At 37.7% G+C, this 25,155-nt stretch overlaps 2 protein-coding genes across 3 annotated transcripts in view; both read left to right on the forward strand.

The window, feature by feature from the left end:
* The first annotated feature begins 1,412 nt into the window (after positions 1-1,412).
* Positions 1,413-10,911, forward strand: LOC127623212 (MTOR-associated protein MEAK7-like). Its single transcript, XM_052097542.1, has 8 exons — positions 1,413-1,609; positions 1,800-1,962; positions 2,545-2,775; positions 2,986-3,130; positions 8,548-8,946; positions 9,681-9,799; positions 9,913-10,095; positions 10,369-10,911. Exons 2-8 carry the CDS (start codon positions 1,804-1,806, stop codon positions 10,486-10,488), a joined length of 1,356 nt encoding a protein of 451 aa, XP_051953502.1. The 5' UTR covers positions 1,413-1,609; positions 1,800-1,803; the 3' UTR covers positions 10,489-10,911.
* A 919-nt stretch (positions 10,912-11,830) lies between these two features.
* Positions 11,831-25,155, forward strand: part of LOC127623101 (1-phosphatidylinositol 4,5-bisphosphate phosphodiesterase gamma-2-like) — a 37,762-nt gene continuing 24,437 nt past the window's right edge. For both annotated transcript variants that reach the window (XM_052097352.1, XM_052097355.1), the window contains exons 1-13: positions 11,831-11,964; positions 15,294-15,497; positions 19,883-20,026; positions 20,162-20,255; positions 20,393-20,440; positions 20,548-20,632; positions 20,774-20,857; positions 21,040-21,083; positions 21,192-21,252; positions 21,374-21,475; positions 21,560-21,678; positions 21,793-21,878; positions 22,043-22,160. In XM_052097352.1, coding sequence (XP_051953312.1) covers positions 15,314-15,497; positions 19,883-20,026; positions 20,162-20,255; positions 20,393-20,440; positions 20,548-20,632; positions 20,774-20,857; positions 21,040-21,083; positions 21,192-21,252; positions 21,374-21,475; positions 21,560-21,678; positions 21,793-21,878; positions 22,043-22,160 — 1,169 coding nt within the window. In that variant the 5' untranslated portion in view covers positions 11,831-11,964; positions 15,294-15,313. The remainder of the gene's footprint in view (positions 11,965-15,293; positions 15,498-19,882; positions 20,027-20,161; positions 20,256-20,392; positions 20,441-20,547; positions 20,633-20,773; positions 20,858-21,039; positions 21,084-21,191; positions 21,253-21,373; positions 21,476-21,559; positions 21,679-21,792; positions 21,879-22,042; positions 22,161-25,155) is intronic.

The raw sequence follows: 25,155 nt of genomic DNA on the forward strand, positions 1-25,155 counted from the left end.
ATTTTTTTATTTTTTTTATTTAACTATAGCATATACAAACAGCATGGCAACAATCATATATCATTGCAATATAACAATGAAATCAGGTGCAAAATTGCATTACAGAAAACAAAAAATAAATAAATAAATAAATAAATAAATAAATAAAAAACATTTAAATAAAAAGCTAGGGTTTGTTTTTTAAATCATATTCTTCAATTATTTCAAAAAGTTTTTGTGCATATTTACTTTTCATCATTTGCAGGGCCTTTGTGTAAGAAAGAAAAGCATTGTGAAATGCAGAAAACCTGGGTTTTACTTTAAAATATTTCGATTTGTGTATATAAAATTTTCCAAAAATAATAATGTCATTAACCAGAAAATCATCTTTGTAACTGTTCATAACAAGTCCAAAGACAATGTCCTTCTGAGAGAAATCTGAAAGAAGAGGAACCTTTGGGAAGAGCCACTCATGAATGTCAAGCCATAAAGCCTCTACATACATACAATGAAAAAATAAATGATCAGTGGTTTCTACTTCATCACAAAATACACAATTTCTAGTTTCAATTCCAAATCTTTGTCGTACTAATTCACTGGAAGGATAAACATCATTTAACATTTTGAAATGGATTTCCTTGGCTTTGGGGGTTAATGGGAATTTTAAATAATTAGTTCGTAACCTGTAAATGGTTTCTTTTGAGAAGAACTGAGATATCAAATTTCTATAACCTACAAAAGACAAGCCAAAGCATATAATTTAATGACAAGCCAAAGCATATAATTTAAATGGTCTGTACAAGTAGCTATTAATGGATCACACAGGTTTATAGAGTAAAGTTTTTATTTTGTTAATTTAAGTTTTATGCAGTGTATTGAGAAACAAAGTAGAAAGAATTTGCTTATATTCCATATTTTACTACAGTTATGGACGATGCAATTTTACAGTTAAACATTTGTTAATGTGCAAAGTATTAAAAATCAAAATGAGTAAAAAATAAGTCACTTTTACAATTATTTTCACACAATTAAAACATATTTTTTTTAACTTACATATTTTCTACAGCACAATACATTTCTAACAACAAGTAGTGAATTAATAAATTAAAAGTTCTGTAAAATGTTCAGTTATGTATTATTTTAAGTAGGCTATAACAGTCACCGCTACCAAAAATAATCTCTTCATATAAATTATCTAGTCTTCAGCTGAGTGAAAAGACAAAAACAACTGTCGCAACCAGCACCTACGAGTCTACGAATGTCCCAACGTGCCATCAAACAATCAAAAGTCATCGACACTTCACGTCTACTTGCACACTAGTGGTCAAACACCGGAAATACGTAAGACAAGTGGGTAAGTGGCCAAGACCAAAACCGCAAGCGGTGAAAGTTCTTAGCAATAATACAAAATTAAAAAAAAAAAAAACCCGCAAACGGGGGATATTGGGACAGGATCAAAAGGTGAGTTGAGTTCAAAGGAAACGTTCTGGGCCAGCCAATCACAGAACAGTTTAAAGTTTCTCTCCATCAATTGGTCATGTGCCTGTGACGTTGGTTTGCAACCCGGAAATGTTTTGTATGTGTGTTTTCATTGCGGCCTCTGTGGTTTAAATGCCAAACTGAACTGCGGGTCAGTTTTGAAAATTCTCACTTCACTTTTTCATGTTTCAAATGTGCACTGTGTTTCATATTTTCCCATGAAAATGTGTTTAAGGCGGCGGCTGAACCTAAGCATATATGCATTTATTCCTTGATGTCCCCTGATTTAGTTTTTGTCACTTAATCTTTTATTTGTATTCATTTGTGTTAATTCCCTGTAGGGCTATGGGGAACACCGACAGTGTTGTAGTGCAGAAACGACTGGCTCGTTTTCGTCCGGATGAGATACCTGTTATAGATGGGGTTTTTGACAGGCTCATTGAAACGGGATCCTCGGTTTCCTTTGGAAAAACAGGGAAGGTTTTATCTGTGGACATGCTAAAGGTGAGCTGCTCTGATATAAACATACCTTACACTAGATCTGTTATACTTAGATTTTCATTATATATTTTATATTCAGATTATTTAAGCATATTTAGTGCAGTCAGGGAATAGCTAATTTGCTTCAGAAGCATGCACATTCTGGTATTATAATGATGGGTTGATATTTCTGACGTTATTATTAGTTAATAGCCTATAATAATTAAAATAAATAATACCAAGGAAGACAGCAAAATGACTGTACTATTTAAGTTTCTGTTGCTATCCAGATTGTATTGGATTTTTGTTAAATCTGCTAAATTAAGTCAGTTCAATTAAATTGTATATGCCTAGTGTTTTCTCAACGTATATAGTCCCAAAGCAGCTTTACACAGAATAGTGCTATAGTAATTATGTAAGACACACTTAGGGTCTTTGCATTTCCAGTTGATCGGTTAAGTACTAGCTTTTTACATTCATGCAAATGTTATGGTGAACAGAGGCAGCTCTCCCAAACCTTTACTATTGACATTTGATATCTGTGCCAACACTTACAGCATACTTGGATTTGTTTTTTTGTTTTTTTTAAATTATTTTATGTTGCAGATGTCAATGGGTAAGATGACCTCAGAATCGATGATAAAGAGAGTATTCCAGGGTATACACAGTGTTGATCCAGGAGTGCCACTGCCCTCTGGTGGCGGGGTTAGTCGAGAGCAGTTGGTGATATTCCTGGCAGATATTCTTCGGGGAACTGCAGAAGAGCGTGCACCTTTGGTCTTGGCAATGGCAGAGGAAGCAAAAGCTACTGCTGCCACATCTGAGCAGATCCAAGGTGTAAGTATGACCAAAGTTTCATTATCCAAAGTTTAGTAATTAGGCCTGGAAAAAATTAAACCACCCTTGTTTGCTGATCCATGACCATCTAAACTCAATTCCTAAGTCAATTCCTAAATCATTTAACAAAAATGCATTTCAAATACATGTCTAAATAATCAGCCTGTGATCTAATCTGAAGATTTTTTTTTTTTTATGTTTATTGTGTAGTTAGTGGAAGACCTGGTTTCAGCTGCAGTCCAGACTCTAATTTACAGGGGACATCTGCGAGCTTGGCAACCAGATCGCATGGGTGATGGCACACAAGGCGCTAGGTTGCTAGCAGAACAATTGACTTCTGAATTGAAATTTTCAGGTTTGTATCAGTATCATAAGTAACTAAAGCAATGGTGTTTTACATTAAGTTCAAATGACAATTAAGTGCATGATTAGAGAAGAGCTTCTTCTGTACAGTAGAGCAGATGTGTATGCTTTGTTGCACCAGTTTAATTATTAGCATTGTGACAAACTGTAAGTTAGTTCAATGTGGCAGCATTAAAGGAAATCATCCTCAACATCAGTTAAGTACTAAAAGGAATATTCTGGGTTCAATACAAGTTAATCTCAATCAACAGAGTTTGTGGCATAATATTGATTACCACAAAAAATATTTTGACCCGTCCCTCCTTTTCTTTAAAATAAGCTAAAACTTAGGTTACAGAGAAACGCCTACAATGGAAGTGATTGTGGTCAATTTTTCTGAGGTTTTAAACACAGGAAGCTTATAATATTATAAAAGCACTTGCATTAATTCTTCTGTTAATTTGAGCTGTAAAGGTATTTAAATTGACATTTTTAAAGTCATTGTAGGGTTTTAGGATTTGTTGAAATTACATCATCATGGTAACAAAGTTGTAAAATTGGCTATAACTTAACATAGAAAAGGTTAGTACAATAAGTGATTCTTATATCTTTATATCTTGTGGCAACATTTTTTAAACTAACTACATTTCCATCCAAGGATTTTTTGCAAAAATGTTTTGGCGCATCAAAATAAAGCAGATGATTATTGCTAAAATGTCACAAATGTCGACACAATATTTTATGTTTAACTCAAGCGCATAAACGCTATGTCGATACATCAAATGTTGCGAAAAATGGTTTGGAAACACTTTTTGCCGATAAAATTGGCATTAACGCAAAAATGTAGTGTCACATGACAGAGTTTGCCCCAATCATTAGCCTGCAAATCATGACAACAGATTTTTGAATTGATCTTTACAGCATATAGAGCTGATCTGCATGTGACACTTCCAGGAGTGCCAACACAAACTATTTTGTGCACATTGAACAAATTAATGGCCACTATTTGTGCACTTACTTGCCCAATTCTCTTAAATAATTTTTAAGTTTAGTTTACGTTTGAAGAAATGCTGGCAAAATCCCCTGTATTAAATTAAATCAATTACCAAACGAAAAAAGCATTAAATTAAAAAAAAAAAAAAATTACCAAAGAATTTTTTTTTTATGTGCCTTTTCTTTTCTCAAACTTAATTTAGCCTTACCCTTTTCTGTAGAAGAATAAAGTCGGCTGAATGTCATTCTCAGAATGTTCTGCAAGACTATAAACTATCAGAACTATTTGTGCAATGCTGAGTTCACTTTCAGAAAAGGAGCTTTTGAACATTTTAAAACGTTTAAATACTTTAAATCTAACCCTCTTTACCTCAGAAAATGTATCATATGTAAACCCTGATATTACACCGCATCAATGTTTCTTTAATAGTTGTGCACTCCACATTTATGGATGGTCCTTATACTGAGACAGAAAGTTTCCCCCACTACTTGAATAGGGCCATGACGATCCGCTTTCGGGTCGGAACCGGTGCCAACCTGCGATAGGTGCAACATCAGGACCAATATTACAGTCTTATCAGAAGGGCAACTGTTCCCTTATGATTGCAATTCCTCATCTTCTGATTGTGAAATTAAAATGACAGTAAACTGGCAAATTTTAATGAATTGTTTCAATACTCTCCCCATTTTACCAAAAATAGTCTGGGAGGCGAATTTACGATAAACACACATTTCTGAATGGAAACTGCTTCAGGGCAGATTTATTTTGCGCTAAACCAAAACTTATGCGACAAAGTGGTTTTTTTTAGGCGTGACGTCATCACACACACCATTTTTATCGATAAAAGGCCATTTGAATGGAACCAGACAGAAGGCGGCAAATGTCGCAGTTTTATTTTTCGCATTTTCACTTTATCGATAACAAAATAGCACGAAAGGTGGAGGAAAACTAGGATATTGAGTATTTTAAGATAAACCAAATTGTTCCCCCTTTCACTTCCATTGTCATTGACTTGGTGGAACCAAGATATCTGCTTTTTTTTAAAGAAAAGGAGGGATGAGTCAAAATAATTTTTTGTGGTAATCAATAATATACCACAAACTCTGTCGATTGAGCTTAACTTGAATTGAACCCAGAATATTCCTTTAAGGTCAATCGAGAGCATTTGTGGGGTAATGTTGAATTCAACAAAAAATTATTTAAACTCATTCCTCTTATATTTACCCTTAATGCATACCACGGGTCTTTATTGACCTGGTCCATCATTCCAACCCCTGTACATTTTCCATATTTTGGAGAGCACACCTCTTTAGTATAACTTAACCGTTCTCTTCTGAATAGTGTAAAAATTCTAGACTGTTGTGCGTGAAATTTCCAGGAGATCAGCAGTTACAGAAATACTCAAACCAGCCTGTCTGGCACCAACAATCATGCCATGGTCTAAATCACTGAGATAACATTTTTACACATTCTGATGGTTGATGTGAACATTAACTGAAGCTCCTGAAATGTATCTGCATGATTTTATGCACTCCACTGCTGCCACGTGATTGGTTGATAAGATAATCACATTGATGATTGTTTGTGTCAGATTTGAGTATTTCTTAACGGCTGATCTCCTGGGATTTCACACACAACAGTCTAGAATTGACTCTGAGTGGTGCCAAAAACAAAAAACGTGCGTGCGTGCGTGCAGTGCATCCGGAATGTATTTAAAGCGCTTCGCTTTTTCCACATTTTGTTATGTTACAGCCTTATTCCAAAATTATTGGAATAATTTCCAATAATTGGAATTTATGGCCTCATTATTGTCCTCAAAATTCTACAAACAATACCCTATAATGACAATACCCCATGGGCTCTGGCTGGGCCACTCAAGGACATTCACAGACTTCACAGTCCCTTAGCCACTCCTTTGTTATGTTGGCTGTGTGCTTAGGGTCGTTGTCCTGTTGGAAGATGAACCTTCACCCCAGTCTGAGGTCCAGAGCGCTCTGGAGTAGGTTTTCATCAATGATGTCTCTGTACATTTCTGCATTCATCTTTCCATCGATCCTGACTAGTCTCCCAGTTCCTGCCACTGAATAACATCCCCACAGCATGATGCTGCCACCACCATACTTCACTGTAGGGATGGTATTGTCCAGGTGATGAGCAGTGCCTGGTTTCCTCCAGACATGACTCTTGCTATTCAGGCCATATAGTTCAATCTTTGTTTCATCAGATCAGAGAATTTTGTTTCTCATGGTCTAAGAGTCCTTCAGGTGCCTTTTGGCAAACCCAGGTGGGCTGTCATGTGCCTTTTACTGAGTGGCAGCTTCCGTCTGGCCACTCTACCATACAGGCCTGATTGGTGGAGTGCTGCAAAGATGGTTGTTCTTCTGGAAGGTTCTCCTCTCTCCACAGAGAAACGCTGGAGCTCTGTCAGAGTGACCATTGGGTTCTTGGTCACCTCCCTGACTAAGGCCATTCTCCCCCGAGTCCTGGTGGTTCCAAACTTCTTTCATTTACAGATGATGGAGGCCATTGTGCTCATTGGGACCTTCAATGCTGCAGACATTTTTCTGTACACTTCCCCAGATCTGTGCCTCAATACAATCCTGTCTTGGAGGTCTTCAGAGAATTCCTTGAACTTCATGGCTTGGTTTGTGCTCTGACATGCAAGGTTAACTGTGGGACCTTATATAGACAGGTGTGTGTGCCTTTCCAAATCATGTCCAATCAACTGAATTTACCACAGGTGGACTCCAATCAAGTTGTAAAAACATCTCAAGGATGATCAGTGGAAACAGGAAGCACCTGAGCTCAATTTTGAGTGTCATGGCCAAGGCTGTGAATTCTTATGTACATGTGATATTTTTTAATTTTTTAATACATTTGCAAAGATTTCAAACAAACTTCTTTCACATTGTCATTATGGGGGTATTGTTTGTCGAATTTTGATGAAAATAGTTAATATAATCAGGCTGTAACATAACAAAATGTGGAAAAAGTGAAGCGCTGTGAATACTTTCCGGATTCACTGTAGGTATAAGTTTGAGTATAATGAACAATTTTGTTTTATTCTATAAATTACTGACAACAGTTCTCCCAAATTCCAAATACAAATATTGTCATTTAGAGCATTTATTTCCAGAAAATTTCCAGAAAATGACAACTGAAATTCTGTAAGATGTGCATCTATTTACAGTAGATTAGAAAAAATAAATATGTGTAGCTTATGCATAACTTATGTGTTACGTGCAGCTCTTTATGTGTTGGAAAAGACATGACATTTCAGTGTGGAATTAATCAATCCGGTTCTATATTTGTTGGATCATCTCTTTGATGTATGAATAAATAAAAAATCGAAATATATCATAATATATTCTATTCTATTCTATTATTTTCTAATTGTCTTAAAAATGTTTTGAAAATATGACACTATCTGGACATTTTGTAGGTCAATTTGTGATAGATATATCTGCCAAGACACTAAAGACCCGATTATGTAATAATGTTTGGGGAAACACCCATGCATTTCATTTAAAAAAAAAAAAAAACTGCAAAAATTGCAGTTACAGTAAGACTCTTTCAATGGTAGTGTATGGAGCCAGAACATAAATGGTCAAATATATATATTTTTTCAAAAGTATAACCACATTATAAAAGTATAATAAACATTATAACATGATTTTAGTATTTTTTTTTCTACCCCTAAATTTCATGGTGGCGTAGTGACTCGCCTCAGTCCAGGTGGTGGAGGATGAATCTCAGTTGCCTCTGTGTCTGAGACCATCAATCCTCACATCTTATCGGGTGGCTTGTTGAGCGCGTTACCGTGGAGGCATAGCACGTGTGGAGGCTTCACGCTACTCTCCACGGCATCCACGCACAACTTGCCATGTGCCCCACCGAGAGCGAGAACCACATTATAGCGACTACGAGGAGGTTACCCCGTGTGACTCTACCCTCCTTAGCAACCGGGCCAACTTGGTTTCTTAGGAGACCTGGCTGGAGTCACTCAGCACACCCTGGATTATAACTTGCGACTCCAGGGGTGGTAGTCATCGTCTTTACTCGCTGAGCTACCTAGGCCCCCAATAAAATATCCTTTTTTATAAATATCCAGAATAATCCTTATCTGTGTAAAGTTACTGCTTTTTTTAATAAACGAGGGGTGAGTCAAAATTATTTTTTGAGATAATCTGCATTATTCCACAAAAGCTATTCATTGTGCTTAACTTGTATTGAACCTGGAATACTGTATTCCTTTAATGAAACCCATCAAGACCATATTCAACCATCCCTCCATGCTTCCAATGGATATATATAACACTGAAAACTAATATATTTACCTTGCAAGATAAAAAAATTAAATATTTTATTTCTTAAAGACATCAATCAAATGTCTTTGAGTATGTCTTTAACTAAAATATTCCTTATTGCTTCTATAGACCAGAATATGTGTGACATTCCTTGTCTGGAAGACTGGCTGTTCCGGATCCCAGCAATGGCTATGTTCTTGGAGCTCCTGATTGGTGAGGGCCTAGGAATTGGGCTGCCCTCCCGTCCTCCCCCAACTTTGTTGCCCCAGTGTCGGTATGCTCCTTGGAGTGATCTCCACTGCCTCTTGCATCTACCTCTTCTGATGTTCCTGTCACCTCAGTTGCCTGCAGGCTACAGCGCCCCCTGGAGTTTGTTATTCTCCACAAACTTACATGGGGAAAGCTTCACCCGACTGGTGGGCAACTGCAAAGGCCGGGGTCCCACTGTCTTGTTGATAAAAGACACAAAAGGCCATATATTTGGAGGCTTTGCTTCTCAAAGCTGGGAGGTCAAACCTCAGTTCCAGGGTGAGAGTATGGAAAGAATTAAAAGATATTTGCCAGTTGTTTATATTAGTTGTTGTTTATAGATGTGTATGACTTTCTTGTTCTGAACACAAAGATTTAAAGAAAATAATCTGCTCTGTTGTCCGTTCAATGCAAGTGAATGGTGGCCAAATCTTTGAAGCGCCAAAAAGCACATAAATGCAGCATAAAAGTAATCCATATAACTCCAATATTTAAATCCATGCCTTTAGAAGCGATATGAGAGGTGTGGGTGAGAAACTGATACATTTTAAAGTCCTTTTTTGTCTATAAATATCCAGTTTCACCAGCCCTCCTAAGCATTCTGTTCTCTTCTAAGAGTAGTTGTTCTTTTGCTTTTTGTGGTTCACATTCTTTGTGCATATCGCCACCTACTGCTCTGGGAGGAGAATTTATAGTAAAAAAGTACTTTAATATTGATCTGTTTCTCACCCACACACCTAACATATCACTTCTGAAGACATTGATTTAACCACTGGGATTAAACCAAAGGACCACTTCTATGGATTACTTTTAAGATGCCTTTTATATGTTTTTTCTTGCATTGAATAGACCTACAGAGCTGAAATATTCTTCTGAAAATCTTAATTTGTGTTCAGCAGAAGAAAGAAAGTAATACATGTGGGATGGCATGAGGATGAGTAAATGATGAGAGCATTTTCACTTTTGGTTGAACTATCCCTTTAACATTTCCCTTTCCCTTAATTTTCCACTAGGTGATTCCAGGTGCTTCCTCTTCACAGTGTTCCCTTTCATGCGAGTATTCACTTGCACAGGTTACAACAATCATTATATGTACCTGAACAAGGGTCAGCAGACTATGCCTAATGGCTTGGTGAGATCAATACTATAATCTGTTCAAGGCTTTATGTGCAGCAAATACACTATGCAGCTATTTGTAGCACTGTTTTTTAAAACAAAATGGCTCTTTAAAATGTCTTTTTTTAGGGTATGGGTGGTCAGCATGGGTATTTTGGGTTGTGGCTGGACAGCAATTTTGGCCATGGACACAGTAGGGCTCGACCGCGCTGCACCACATATGGCAGCAATCAGCTGTCAGGAGAAGAGGACTTCAAAGTGGACACCCTGGAGGTGTGGGGTGTTGGTCAGCCACCCGAGGAACAGGAGCAGGTCATTGATGATGTTACTTTTTTAATTCTCAGAAATGTTACATATTTCAATTCAGTTTCCTCACCCTTGTGTTTTTTAAAACATATACTTCTATTGAACACATAAGAAGAGCTGTCACCATTCACTTTAATTGTATAAAAGAAAAAAAAAGATGCAATCAAAGCGAATGTTGACTAAGACTGACATACAGCCTCACATCTCCTTTTGTGTTCCAAAAAAGTGGATTTGTTTCCATGTAAGATTGTGATGTTGGTTCCTTGGGTTCACTTTCAGGATGAGAAAAGCAAGAAAAGCATACTAGATGCAGATCCTGAAGTACAGGCCATTATGGAAATGACAGGGAAGACCATGCACAGCCAAGGCCTCAGAGAACCAGAGGAGGATGAGGGATGATGATGAAGAAAAACAAAACAATGAGGAATAGACAATAGTCAATGTCTCCAAAAGGAAGTGTATATTGTTTCTTCACAGTGTTTTTTTTTTTGGGTGTGTTTTTAAGACTGACAATTATGCCATGTGAGATTTGACATAGCCTCAAGGAAACCACACTCTAATAAAGCACATTGTCAAGTCAAAGTGAGCCATTCTCACGGTATAGTTTTTATGCTAGAATGCAAAAGCTAGGAGCTGGTTTCCTGCCTTCTGTAAAATATTAAAATGTGCACACAAAGACATACTGTCAAACACTGGATATTGACAATGTGTGACTGGAGCCTACATGTATCATCAGATATCTGTAATCAACTTTATATGGCTGCATTTTGCCTCGACTGAGTTTTGTGTATACTGACAGTATAGTCCCCAATAAATGGAAAATGAGCAAAAAGTAAAGTTTACTCTGAATTGTTTGAGCACAATTAATTTCTCAGACTGAATGTGTAAAAGAAAGTCAGTATTGCTCTTTGCCACTTGTCCCCCATGTCTAGATTTCCTCTGATTATTTTACAGAAATGGACTATAGGAACCAGACTGTCGTTTCTACCAAAATGGCATGTTTACAACAGTTTAATTAGTTCTGAATAAGCTTTTAGAATCTGCTATTTCAATTGGTTACTGTTGTAACTGGTATATTGTTCTAAACCTTGGTTACTATGGGGCATTTTTTGTGAGGGATGTTTACTGTTGCCCGACAGCCTCTTTTTGTCGGTGAATGTTTTTTCACGCTTTCTGTATGCAAGTGAGCTGGAAAGTGAAGTTAGATATGTAAAGCAGGAGTATCATGAGTTAAACACCAAATTTATAATCTATAAGGACTATTTTTCCTATTGCTATGTTTAAAGAAATGCAGATCTTTTCGGGAGTCAGTTGCTAAAATAATTTCGAACGACTCATTTACGTTAACAATTTGACAGCCAGCGCCCAACAACAACAGATGTTTGCTTCATTTTCACATCGCCTGAAATATGGTTTTAAAGACTGCTTGGGTTTATTATTTTATTTATTTTTATACTTTAAAAATGGACAGAGTCGTTATTTATTGTGTAACGGAATGCAACTGAGGGAGAAAAGGGCAAATGTTGTTACGATGACAGTGACGTCAACAATGTGTCAATTTGAGTGATTGTCATTCAAATAAACGCTTCTGCGAGCCAAAGTTGCGCTTTGGACATCGTTTACATTAGGTCAAGTGTATAAAAGTCATCGTCCTCTCTTCCTTGGGGATTTTGCATAGCTAATTTTGCTTCCGGATTTTTTATTCTCATAATGCACTCTCCACTTCCTTGTGATGAGCGAACAGAGGAACTGACTACATTGTGAATACTGATCATATGGTATTTCCCCCCCAGTACTGAATAACCTTTTTTTCTGTTTTAAATTGAGAATTTGATTGTTTGCGAAGTGGAGGTTGATCTTATTCTTTAAACGTGGGTAAGTTATTTATTTATATATTTCATCTGGATGATAAAGTTAACAGGGTAATATGTTTGCTATTTATGAGTATAATACTTTGAACCTAAACAATTAATACGTTTTCCCCCTAATAAATATACATTGTTAAAGTTTAAGGGATGTTTTTTTTTTTAATAAAAATAACAAGTGTCATATTATGCTTTTTAAATTAATCTTTAGTCCAGGAAAACCGTGGAAGTTGAAAAATGCATTTGCTAAAGTACAAACAAGATGCGCTATAAAAATGTGCAAAATTGTGATACTGTTCTTTGATCTATAAAATGTGTATTCTGCGCGAGCAGTTGTGCCTCCACAGCTTTTTGTTGTTGTTGCTTCTTGAACAAAAAAGGCTAACCCAGATGTGGCAGAGGAACTGTGTAATCACCTTATATTGCAGAATAACAGGTCTTCACGCAATAACGCTTCTTCATTTGTTTCAAATATATATATATATATATATATATATATATATATATATATATATATATATATATATATATATATATATATATATATTTTTTTTTATGTAAAAAGGAGTTAAAGCTTAGTACTTTTGTATTAATGTCATGAAAGTGAGCTCTTATTCTCTTCACAGAGAAAGCTCAAAATGGAAGGGAGAGGGTAGGGGTGATGTACCAAGTTTTCTGAATTCCACGTTGAATTGTTCTAGGTTAATACATAACTTTTAAAGAGGGACTTGGTTCAGCTCTCTGGGCAGCGCGGGCAAGTACAGTGGATCCACTATACCCAACTGTACTTGCCCATTTGCAATGCAAATATGATCTTCTGTAGGGAACGAGACTTGAAACATTCTATTTAGCTTGCCATGCATCAATAATTGGGAAAACAGGCATGTCTCTTAACGCAATGAATGCCACACTGTGCAGTCGCAGATAACTGCTAGTGATATTCCTTTGAAGGTGTTGACAATTGTATTATCTAAGATGAATGCATGACTGGGAAACTGCAGAAGTAGTAGTAGGACAGTATTGATATTGTCATCGACTTCTCCCAAATGGTTATTAGATTTGTTTTAAACACAAAATGTGATGGTAAACTCATGCCACTGTGAAACCATAAAGTATTCAGACAAATTCTAAATGATATCAGCGTTGCGTAGAGCATAGGCCTACAACTTTTCTTTTATCCCCTTTTTCTCCCAATTTGAATGCCCAATTCCACCTACTTTAGTAGGTCCTCGTGGTGAAGCGGTTACTCACCTCCGTTTGTTGTTAGTTGCCACAGTTTCTGAGACCGTCAATCTGCGCATTTTATCACGTGGCTCATCGTGCATGACACTGCAGAGTCTCCACATGTGGAGGCTCATGCTACTCTCCACGATCCACGCACAACTTACCACGCACCCCATTGAGAGGGAGAACCACTAATCGTGATCACGAGGAGGTTACTCCATGTGACTACCCTCCCTAGCAACCGGGCCAATTTGGTTGCTTAGGAGTCCTGGCTGGAGTTACTCAGCACACCCTGGATTCTAACTCGCAACTCCAGGGGTGGTAGTCAGCGTCAATACTCTATGAGATACCCAGGCCCCCATAGGTCTACAACTTTATAGGATTGAGTACATTTATTTGCATCCAGCTACAGAAAGAGCTTACTGGTAGAAATCCTACACTGCGCCAGTTCCATGACTCTCACATCACAACGCACTCACTTGTCATATAAAAAAAATTATTAAACTCAAATAAAAAATAAATAAAAAAGAGAAAGAAATTAGATATGAGGTTATTTAATATACATACCGCAGCATCTTAAAACATAAACAAAGAAGAGTGTGAGATCTTGCCGATGAGTCGGCTGTCACTGCTGTTATTGCCATTAAGAAAGAGATCTTTATAGATTTAAAAACCTGAGATGTTTCTGCATGATCGTGCGATTGATTAATTAAACAGTAAAGGAGGACTGATTTTCACTTCAAGTAAATTGGTAAGTGCTTTTTGCATTGTTATAGCAACATCAGGAGTTTTCTAAGTGTAAATGATGCTGCTTGAGCATTCGGTGTTGGATCAAGTTTTGAGAAGTAACCGTGTACCCTGACGAAACAGAATTTATTGCAAGCAACATTTCAATTGCAAATATGTAGGGCTGTCAATTTAACGTGTTATTTCGGTGTGATTAATTATACAAAAATTAATGCAATTAATCACAATGCCCGCACTGATATGGAAGTTCCGTGTACCTCCGTTTGTTGTTACATAAAATCGGGTGTGTTGTGTCAAACATAAAATATTTAGGTCACTGTGTCAAGTTAAATATAGTTTAATACTCAATCTTTAAACACATCTTGAGATCACTTAGATCGCATTTGCGCTCAATCAGGTGTTTTGAACGCAAGAACGTAATGCATGTCTGTGTTGTGTGTTTTCTTCACTCTATAAACTGTGCGTTGCTCATACAGCTGAAATTTCACTTACTGCCCTCTGGAGTAAATAGGTGGTACTACAAGCTTGCATTTCTCAGGAATCTTCCTTATTATGGTCCGACGGGGCATTGTGATTAAATGCGTACATTTTTTGTAAAATGAATCGCACTGAATTAATGCGTTAAATCGACAGCCCTAATATATATATATATATATATATATATATATATATATATATATATAGATATATATAATTTTTTAAATATTGAAAAATAACTATGTATAATTATATATTGATATAAATATGTAGAATCTTTATATATTGAGTTATTGTTATATGAGGGGGTTTCTCAGCAAATATTTGTATATGTGATTAATCGCGATTATTTAATCGGGACACCATGTAATTAATTAGATTAAAATTTGTAATCGATTGACAGCCATAATTGTTAGATAGCTTTTTCTTGGTATTAGACATCCTTGGTTCTGGCTTTCGTGGGTAGACATGTTTTTAAAATGTCAGTTGGTATTACGTACATACGTAATGTATATGTGGTCATATGGTGTCTTATTCTTTGTGAAACTGTGCTTCTTAATGGCATGAATCGCACTGAAGGCCTAGACCTAAAATGCACAGGCCTCTACTGCTTCAGAGTTTGTTTTAGCTAGGCAATAACCGTCTTCTGGAGAAAGCACATCCATTTTTTACATTCTTAGCATCGAGCAACTGTGTTCTAATGTAAGGATGGCATTTCATGTTTTTACTTAAATAATAACACAGTTGTCCTCTTAATATTTGAATCATGTGGTAACCGTTTTATGAAAGCAAAAAGTGCATTTGAGAATGTGGCATATTGTGAATGTAGCATATTTTGAATTTCATGTAAATTTCAATGAGTGACCTCTTGTGCCCATTTGTCTTTGTCAGTGTTTGACCCAAAAGCAGAGATGGCGGGTCACATGCAACAGGGAAACCTGACTGAGTACAAGAAGAGTCTGATTAAGCGGGACTTGGAGTTGGGGATCGTGATGACAGTGTACAGACAGAGAATGGAGAGGCTAACCGTGCAGGTTATAATGGAGACCAGACAGGTTGCCTGGATGCGTACTGCTGACAAGACTGAAGGAGTGTGTGAGTGCCTTCCCTCAAGCTAAACTTAAAGGGATAATTCACCCAATTTTTTTTATTTATGTCTCATGTTGTACATCTTTCTTATGTGGAAAACAAAAGGAGATATTGGGCAGAATGTCTGCCACATTTGCCATTCATTCTCATCATATGGAAAAATTAATAAAAGTGAATAGAGACTGACTCTATGGTGAATTATCCCTTTAATAGTTATTATGATAGTAATTACATTTATGCATTGACAGACACTTTTATTCAGCCTTTTATCCAGCTTACAGTGCATTCATACTTAACGTTTTATGTGTACGTGCATTCCTTTACACTTATCCTCTTCTTATTATTTAATAATTTAAAGTAATGGTTCAATTAGTTAAAAGCAATATTTACCTTTGGATATTCCAAATATGTGGCCATATGTGCAACAAATCAATGACTCAGATAATATGGTGGAGTCAAGTCCCTCGATATCCAGACCCAGACCAAGACTAGATCCCTCAAGACCGATTTCCAAACAAAAACTTGATTTATGAGATCCAGTCCAAGGCTACGTTTATCTAAGACCACAAGACTTGCACATGTGTTAGCCCTTTGAGAGCATTTATAAAACATTTTTTTGTTGGTATTAAAGAATTATGTTCATCAGCGAGTATTGATGCTGACTACAAACCCTGGAGTTGCAAGTTCAAATCCAGGGTGTGCTGAGTGACTCCAGCCAGGTCTCCTAAGCAACCAAATTGGCCCAGTTGCTAGGGAGGGTAGAGTCACATGGGGTAACCTCCTCATGGTCACGATTAGTGGTTCTTGCTCTCAATGTGACATATGGTAAGTTGTGTGTGGATCACGGAGAGCAGCATGAGACTCCACATGCTGGAAGTTGTAACAGATACTCAGACTCGATGGTAGTGTTAAACCCGGAGGTGTAGTTTATTGAGGGATATAGAGGAATGGGTAAACCTGGGAGATGACTGCGGTTCGCTGGATAGCGGATTAACCTGGGTGATAACTGCAGTTCACTGGATGGCGAGTAAACCTGGGTGATGACTGCAATACGCGGAATAGCGAGGAGACCTGGGTGAAGAATGCAGTTCGCTCAATAGCGAGGAAACCTGGGTGATGGATGCAGTTCGCTGAATAACGAGTAAACCTGGGTGATGACTGCAGTTCGCTGAATAGCGAGAAAACCTGGGTGATGCCTGCAGTTCGCTGAATAGCGAGGAAACCTGGGTGATGACTGCAGTACACTGAATAGCGAGGAATCCGGAACTGGAAGAAGGAGGAGTAGAGCTAGGAACAGGACTTCGTTGGAGAGGCGAGTTAGGGATATAACGGAGAGTCTCCAGGAAGAAGCAGGTAAGTGAGTCTGTGATCGTAGTTGAGACCAGACAAGGAGTGACGGGGGAGTGGAGCATAAATACTGTGATGGGTAACCGCACCACTACGAGGACATGGTTACAAAAAACAAGAGGACCTGAAGTTGTGGGAATTGGGCATTCAAAATTGGGGAGAAAAAGGGTATATATATACACTCACCTAAAGGATTATTAGGAACACCTGTTCAATTTCTCATTAATGCAATTATCTAATCAACCAATCACATGGCAGTTGCTTCAATGCATTTAGGGGTGTGGTCCTGGTCAAGACAATCTCCTGAACTCCAAACTGAATGTCAGAATGGGAAAGAAAGGCGATTTAAGCAATTTTGAGCGTGGCATGGTTGTTGATGCCAGACGGGCCGGTCTGAGTATTTCACAATCTGCTCAGTTACTGGGATTTTCACACACAACCATTTCTAGGGTTTACAAAGAATGGTGTGAAAAGGAAAAACATCCAGTATGCGGCAGTCCTGTGGGCGAAAATGCCTTGTTGATGCTAGAGGTCAGAGGAGAATGGGCTGACTGATTCAAGCTGATAGAAGAGCAACTTTGCCTGAAATAACCACCCGTTACAACCGAGGTATGCAGCAAAGCATTTGTGAAGCCACAACACCCACAACCTTGAGGCGGATGGGCTACAACAGCAGAAGACCCCACTGGGTACCACTCATCTCCACTACAATTTGCAAGAGCTCACCAAAATTGGACAGTTGAAGACTGGAAAAATGTTGCCTGGTCTGATGAGTCTCGATTTCTGTTGAGACATTCAGATGGTAGAGTCAGAATTTGGTGTAAACAGAATGAGAACATGGATCCATCATGCCTTGTTACCACTGTGCAGGCTGGTGGTGGTGGTGTAATGGTGTGGGGATGTTTTCTTGGCACACTTTAGGCCCCTTAGTGCCAATTGGGCATCGCTTAAATGCCACGGCCTACCTGAGCATTGTTTCTGACCATGTCCATCCCTTTATGGCCACCATGTACCCATCCTCTGATGGCTACTTCCAGCAGGATAATGCACCATGTCACAAAGCTCGAATCATTTCAAATTGGTTTCTTGAACATGACAATGAGTTCACTGTACTAAAATGGCCCCCACAGTCACCAGATCTCAACCCAATAGAGCATCTTTGGGATGTGGTGGAACGGGAGCTGCGTGCCCTGGATGTGCATCCCACAAATCTCCATCAACTGCAAGATGCTATCCTATCAATATGGGCCAACATTTCTAAAGAATGCTTTCAGCACCTTGTTGAATCAATGCCACGTAGAATTAAGGCAGTTCTGAAGGCGAAAGGGGGTCAAACACAGTATTAGTATGGTGTTCCTAATAATCTTTTAGGTGAGTGTATATATATATATATATATATTAGGGCTGTCGATTTAACGCGTTAATTCAGTGCGATTAATTTGACTAAAAATAACGTGTTAAAAAATTAACGCAATTAATCGCAATACCCGCACTGATATGGAAGATTCCTGAGAAATGCAAGCTTGTAGTACCACCTGTTTACTCCAGAGGGCAGTAAGTGAAATTTCAGCAGTGTGGGAATGTGCAGTTTATAGAGTGAAGAAGAAAACCCTTGAGCTGCAGACAATACGTTCTTGCATTCAAAACACTTAATGGAGTGCAAATTCAAACTAAGAGATCTCAAGATGTGTTCTAAGTATTAAACTATATTTAACTTTAAACAGTGAACTAAACATTTTATGTTTATGACGCAACGCATACATGACGCTACACAAGCATGTCTGACGCAGGTGTAAATTGACGGCCCGTTAAACAAGCCCTCATAATAAATCCCCAACTGATTGACAAATTCACTTGTGTAATGGATTTCTGTGAACTGTATGATTACTAATGATTGACTTATGATCAATAATATGGTAGTAAACAATACATTGTATTCTAAAGCCACTTTTTGTATTGTCTTATCAATGATTAACTCTTCTGCTACAAGAATGTAATGCATTTTAATTATCTGAATATGTTTTTACATAACTATGTATAATTATTTCATAATTATATTTATATGAGGGGCTTTCTCAGCAAATATTTGTATATGCGATTACCGGTAATCGCGATTGATTAATCGGGACACCATGTAATTAATTTGATTAAAAATGTTAATGGATTGACAGCCCTATATATATATATATATATAAAGATTTATGTCCACATTGTGCACTAAACATTTAATATGGTGGTGCAGCGGTTAGCACTGTCGCCTCACAGCAAGAAGGTCGTGGGTTCAAACCCTGGTTGCCCCGGCCTTTCTGTGTGGAGTTTGCATGTTCTCCCCGTGTCTGCGTGGGTTCTCTCCGGGTACTCCGGCTTCCTCCCACCATCCAAAAGACATGCAGGCTAGGTTAATTGGTGTCTCCAAAAAAAATTGCCCTAGGTGTGGATGTGGAGGTGAGTGTATGTCTGTCTATGTGTGGCCCTGCGATGGACTGGCGACCTGTCCAGGGTGTCCCCCGCCTTTAGCCCAATGTTAGCTGGGATAGGCTCCAGCCCCCCGCGACCCTGTACACAGGATAAGCGGTTGACAATGGATGGATGGATGGATGAGATTAATTGGTGCTCAAAGTTAACATTCCAGGAGGATGTATGTAATTATAGAGATCTCTTTTCAAACATCAATGATGGGTTGTGTCTCAACTTGGTGAGCTGTCTAAGGCCTCGATGGGAAGCTGTGTACACACAGACAACAATCCTATCCGAAATGGAACTGTGAAGTTTTAGGTGAACACTGGAGTTTGACCAGTGAACTGAAATTGTGTTGTCAGTAGTTTTGGGAGTCTGCACTGCCATCACACCTAATGTCTTTCTCACTCTCTGAACTTAAATAAATATTTACTTCAAAACTGTTCTCCTGTCTTTTTGATTTGATCTGATGAATACCTAATTTTGTTGTGTTATTTCTCCAGTATCCTGACTTATTTTCTGCATCATGTTTGATGAATGTAAACTATCAGTCAGTTGGTTATTCTCATGAAAATCTCTTTTTGCAGTGGACCTTTTTGAGATCCGGGAAGTACGACCAGGAAAAAACTCCAAGGACTTTGACCGATTCAAGGACAGAAATACAGACCCAAACACATGCTTCACCATATTCTATGGCTCTCAGTTTGTTTTAAACACTCTCAGTCTGGGTGGTATGTGTGTCTTCTCATACATGTTACATAAATACTGAAATCACTTTATTTGCACCATCCTTATTGCTGAAAAAGGAAGAACAGCGTGTGGTCATGTTCTCCAAAATCATTCGATCATTTGATCCTTTTCCACAGCTGATTCAGTGGAGGATGCAGAAAAATGGCTGATAGGACTGGAGTTACTTAGACAGGAGACACTGGCGGCTCACACACCAGAGATTATAGAGAGGTACACACACACACACACACACACACACACACACACACACACACACACACACACACACACACACACACACACTTACTTAGTTCTTCTGTAACCCATAAAAAAATAAGTTTCATTCACTGTGTTTTCCTCTGCTGTAGTTGGCTGAGGAAGCAGATGTACTCTGTTGATCAGACAAAGAAAAACAGGTTCTTCTCTTACTTTTACACTCTCTTCTCATCCACTGTAACAGAATATTCATTATAGTTCCTGCCTCACACCATTACTACTCTTTCATGCTGTCTGTCTCCTACAGTATCTCCCTGAAAGAGCTCAAGTCTCTTTTGCCACAGATGAATATTAAAATACAAGGTGGACGTTTTCTGAAGGACAGGGTTGCGGTATGAACGTTTGATTTTTCCATAATCTTTGCTGAAGTTTACATTTTGTGTTATAAGCAAAATTTGTGCATATTTAGATTTTAGAAACTTGTTCAGTTTAGCTCCATACCATGAACTAAAATTCTAAACATCATAATTCAGGCGGTGGGAGCAAAGAAAGAAGTCCTGGATTTTGTGCAGTTTCACAAATTCTACAATCTTTTGACATTTGAAAACCAGAGGATGGTGAGTGCAATTGAGTTTTTCTGATTAGAAAGAGTTTTGAGTTGGATGTGAGATCGCATGCTTGATTTTAACTGTTAGTTACGTGTGTTGCTAAAATAGCAAAACATGTTAATTAGATGGGGGTGTACTTTTGTACATGTAGCACTTTTATCCTTACTCTTTGTTGTTTGTCATTTTATTAGATACTAGATGAGTTTAAAAATGAGTCCTGTTCTTTCATCTTGGGGTGAGAAATTGTGCTTTGTTTTAATCAGTGCTTTAAAGGTCTGTTGTGAGCTCACGCTGGAGATATTAGAATTAATTTAAGACTGTTTTTGTATGCATTTCTTTGCAGAAACAACAATCAGCCTGTGCAGCTCTCCGATTTTCAAAGATTTCTTTTATATCAGCAGAGAGTAAGATGTACATCTCGCTATGCATGCTTTCTTTACATCCCATCCATATTTCATTCAAATCCTATTGCATCCTAAACATGGTTTCAATCTGAATTATACTGTAAATGTATTGGGTTTGTAGGAGACATGGGCCAACAATGTAAATCAGGTGCGAGAGTTGATGACCATCTTCATCGATGATACCATGAGAAAAACCAATGATCCAGCCTTTACTGTTGAAGAGGTACCAGCTGTATAGTTTGATTTCATCAATATTTTCAGGTAACACTTGAAAATTACAAACTTTTTCTTTCTTTCTTTGCTGTAGTTCCTCAGTTTTCTCTTTTCCAAAGAAAACTCTATTTGGGATGAGAAGTTCTCCGAGATATGTCCACAGGAAATGAACAACCCTCTGTCTCACTACTGGATCAACTCTTCACACAACACGTCAGTACTGCTGTTCTGCATGCTTGCTCTTAACACACATGCAGCTTCTCATTTTGATGATTACTTCCTGTGTTACTTCTTGTGTTTTGTACATGTGTTATGCATTTTTTACAGATATTTAACTGGTGATCAACTGCGCAGTGAGTCATCAACAGAAGCTTATGTACGCTGCCTGAGGCTGGGTTGCCGCTGCATTGAGTGTTAGTCAGTTACATCTGTGTTCACCTGAATTATTCTGTAAAACTAATGCATGTCTTTTTATGCTTCAGATTATGATGTTACATTGAAATATGCATAGTAAATGCAGTGATGAATTACATGGTTGAGCCTAATAACCTTCATGTTTACATGTTTGGCAATACAGTGGACTGCTGGAATGGTCAAGATGAACCAATCATATACCACGGCTGGACCAGAACCTCGAAGATAAAGTTTAAGGATGTGGTGAAGGCCATTAATGAACATGCTTTTGCAACATCTGAGTCAGTATCCGACAACATACATTCACCTATTTAAGTGTATATGGTTAAAGGGTGAATCTCATGAAGCCTGTTAAGAACATGTATGAGTCATATTTCACTTATTTAGCCTCTATTGTATCTGTTGGTTTTCTTATTATTATTATTTTGACTGGGAGTCTATGAACCCTATGAATCATAGATAGTACAATTATTACATTTTTCATACTGATAGAGGTGGGTATTAATAGGCCCCAGACAAAATTTGGGATTTCTAGGACAAACTCTATAGCGGCACCATGTCAAATATTCACATCTCTTTTGAGAGTATCTTTTTGTCTTAGAAACTAAATTATTTTTGCATCTGATACAAATTGACCCATAACATTAAAACTATGCCCATGACAGTGGCCACCATCTTGGATTATGACTTTTATAATTTTTTCCACTACTGTTCCTTCAAACTTCTGATTTGCCTAAACAATGGCTCAAAATAATCTCCAGACAGAGTGGAACATACAAACATAAAAACATACAAACACATCATTAAAAAATGGAATCAATTATTCAGATTAAACCCCCTCCCCCCACTAATGAAGTCCACCTACTCACATCGCTCGAAAACCTTTTTATTAAAGGGTCAAAATTAACTACCTAAATCACACAAATTAGCTGGGAATAAAATGTTCAAATACTTAATGCCCTGTTTTGGCCACTGGAAGGTGCCTGGCTGAAAGGCTGTTACTGGGCAGTATGCTGTCAGAGACAAAGCTTCAGATTTAGACCAACTGACTCTGTATCCTGATAACTTAGAAAAGGAATTAATAATCGTATGGAGACAAGGCATATCTAATGGGGTCATGGACGAACAATACAATATAATCTGCGTAAAGCAAAAGTTTATGCGCCACACCTCCTGCCATCACCCCTAGAAAATCATCTTCCTTTCTTATCATGGCTGCTAATGGTTCCAGGGCAAGGCAGAACAATAATGGTGAAAGAGGGCAACCCTGCCGGATGCCACTATTCAGAGTAAAATAATCTGAAATTAATCAATTTATTTGTACCGCCGCGACCGGGTGTCTATAAAGTAACTTAATCCATTCAATAAAAGTTTGCTCGAACCAGTACATTTCCAGGATCTTAAAAGGATAATCCCATTCTTCCATATCAGTGAGATGGCAGCGACCGGAGTCTGATCATTCGCCACTGACTACATGATATTAATGAAACGCCTAATGTTATCAGAAAACCCGATCTATAGATATAAGAGATTTCATAACTTTACTTAATCGGTTAGCCAAAACTTTTGACAAAATTTCAACTTCTAGCTGGATCGGGGAAATTGGACGGTATCTCTTACACTCGCTTGGATCTTTGTACTTTTTAAGAATCAGACTCATTCAAGCTTGCATCATGGTTTGCGGAAACTTTCCATTCTTTAATAATTCCGTATAAACTTCTAACAAATGTGGAGCCAATTCTGTAGCATAATATCAAATATATTCAGCTGCAAAACCATCTGGCCCCGGAGCCTTGTCTGTAGGCAGGGCCTTAATTCCCTCGTCAAGCTTCTCCAAGGTTTAGGGTCATCAGTTTAGGGAGATCTAATGGTTCCACAAAGTTTCTAATATCTTCATCAATAGATGAAGATGTGGAACTATAAAGATCAAGATATAATTCTTTAAATGCATTATTAATATCAATGGCAATGTAAATATTTCACCACCAGCAGATTTCACTGAGGGAATGGTAGAAAAAGATTCTCTCTGCTTTATACATCTAGCCAAAAACTTCCCTTATTTGTCCCCCGAATCCAAATATGTCTTATAACTGTATTATCTGAAACCCCACCTTCCACAACAAAATAGTATAATATATTTCAATCGGGTCAATTCTCTGAGGCCATCAGGCGACATTCGGCTCTTCAGTTCAGTACTTTTATTATTCTCTTCCAACTCCACGAGTTCTCGTGCTTTGGATTATTTGGTGAATGATGCACTGTATGATCCGACCCCTACAAACTGCCTTAAGTGCATCCCAAGCAACAGAGGATACTGAGGACCAGTTGGCCTCCATATAAACATTGATTTCAGCCTTTAACATTTGTTGGAAATCAGGATTTTGCAAAAGGGATACATTAAAGCGCCAACTATATGATTTATTTTTATCTGTATGTGGCATCATCTCTAAACTCACCAGGGCGTGATCTGAGAATGTTTCTAATTAAGCAATAAATAACAGATGAAATGAGGGACTTCGATATAAAAAAATTGATTCTAGAATAAATCTCATGGACTGATGAAAAAAATGTATAGTCCCTACCAGACAGTGGCAATTTCTCAGGGCCAGCAAAGCGTTCTCTGCTGGCTTAACATGCCTAATAAATAAATAAATAAATATTTTTTCATTCTCATTGTCCTTTTTGCCTATGTATTTTCAACTCTTTCCACTCCTAATTTATCTACAAACAAATAGTAAAAAACAAACAGTTTATCCAATCAGAATTTATTCCTTGATGCTTACAAGCAAAGCGTGACAACTGTTTCAAAATCACATGCCCAAAGCCAAGTTTGTTAACCAAAGCAATGTGTGAGTCTGAGCTCCACCCGTCAGGTCTACAGAATTTCCACAGAATCCGTCAACACTGCAGTAAATAGGCATTTAAGTCAGATTGTCAGATTCATCAGCCAATCAGATTGATTTATTTGTTCTTGGTGATTGTGGTCTTTAGGATATGTTCCAGTCCAGGCCTTCTAGCTGGCCGTGAGTGACGCAATCACACTTTAAGTGATTTACATCATTTGAAAGTGAAGAATGCGGAATGCAAATTTGTCTGATGTATGGTGTAATGGTTAAAGCACTGTACAACAGGCTCAAAAGGTTGTGAATTCAAGTCCTGCAAAGAATTGTTTTAAAAATTGTACTTCTGATGAATTTTGAGTCTTCACATTGTGTTTACAACTATTTAGGCTGAACTACATTGCATAATTCCTGCTTGAATTCAAAACCCATTTAG

This window comes from Xyrauchen texanus, chromosome 29 (genome assembly GCF_025860055.1).
Source record: "Xyrauchen texanus isolate HMW12.3.18 chromosome 29, RBS_HiC_50CHRs, whole genome shotgun sequence".
Lineage (NCBI taxonomy): Eukaryota > Metazoa > Chordata > Actinopteri > Cypriniformes > Catostomidae > Xyrauchen > Xyrauchen texanus.

Excerpts from the sequence above, each read along its gene's own strand:
- LOC127623212 (XM_052097542.1), top strand. The coding sequence starts at position 1,804 with ATGGGGAACACCGACAGTGTTGTAGTGCAGAAACGACTGGCTCGTTTT. Across the intron at positions 3,131-8,547 it reads TTCTGAATTGAAATTTTCAG|ACCAGAATATGTGTGACATT; the intron begins GTTTGTATCAGT and ends TTGCTTCTATAG. Across the intron at positions 9,800-9,912 it reads AGACTATGCCTAATGGCTTG|GGTATGGGTGGTCAGCATGG; the intron begins GTGAGATCAATA and ends GTCTTTTTTTAG.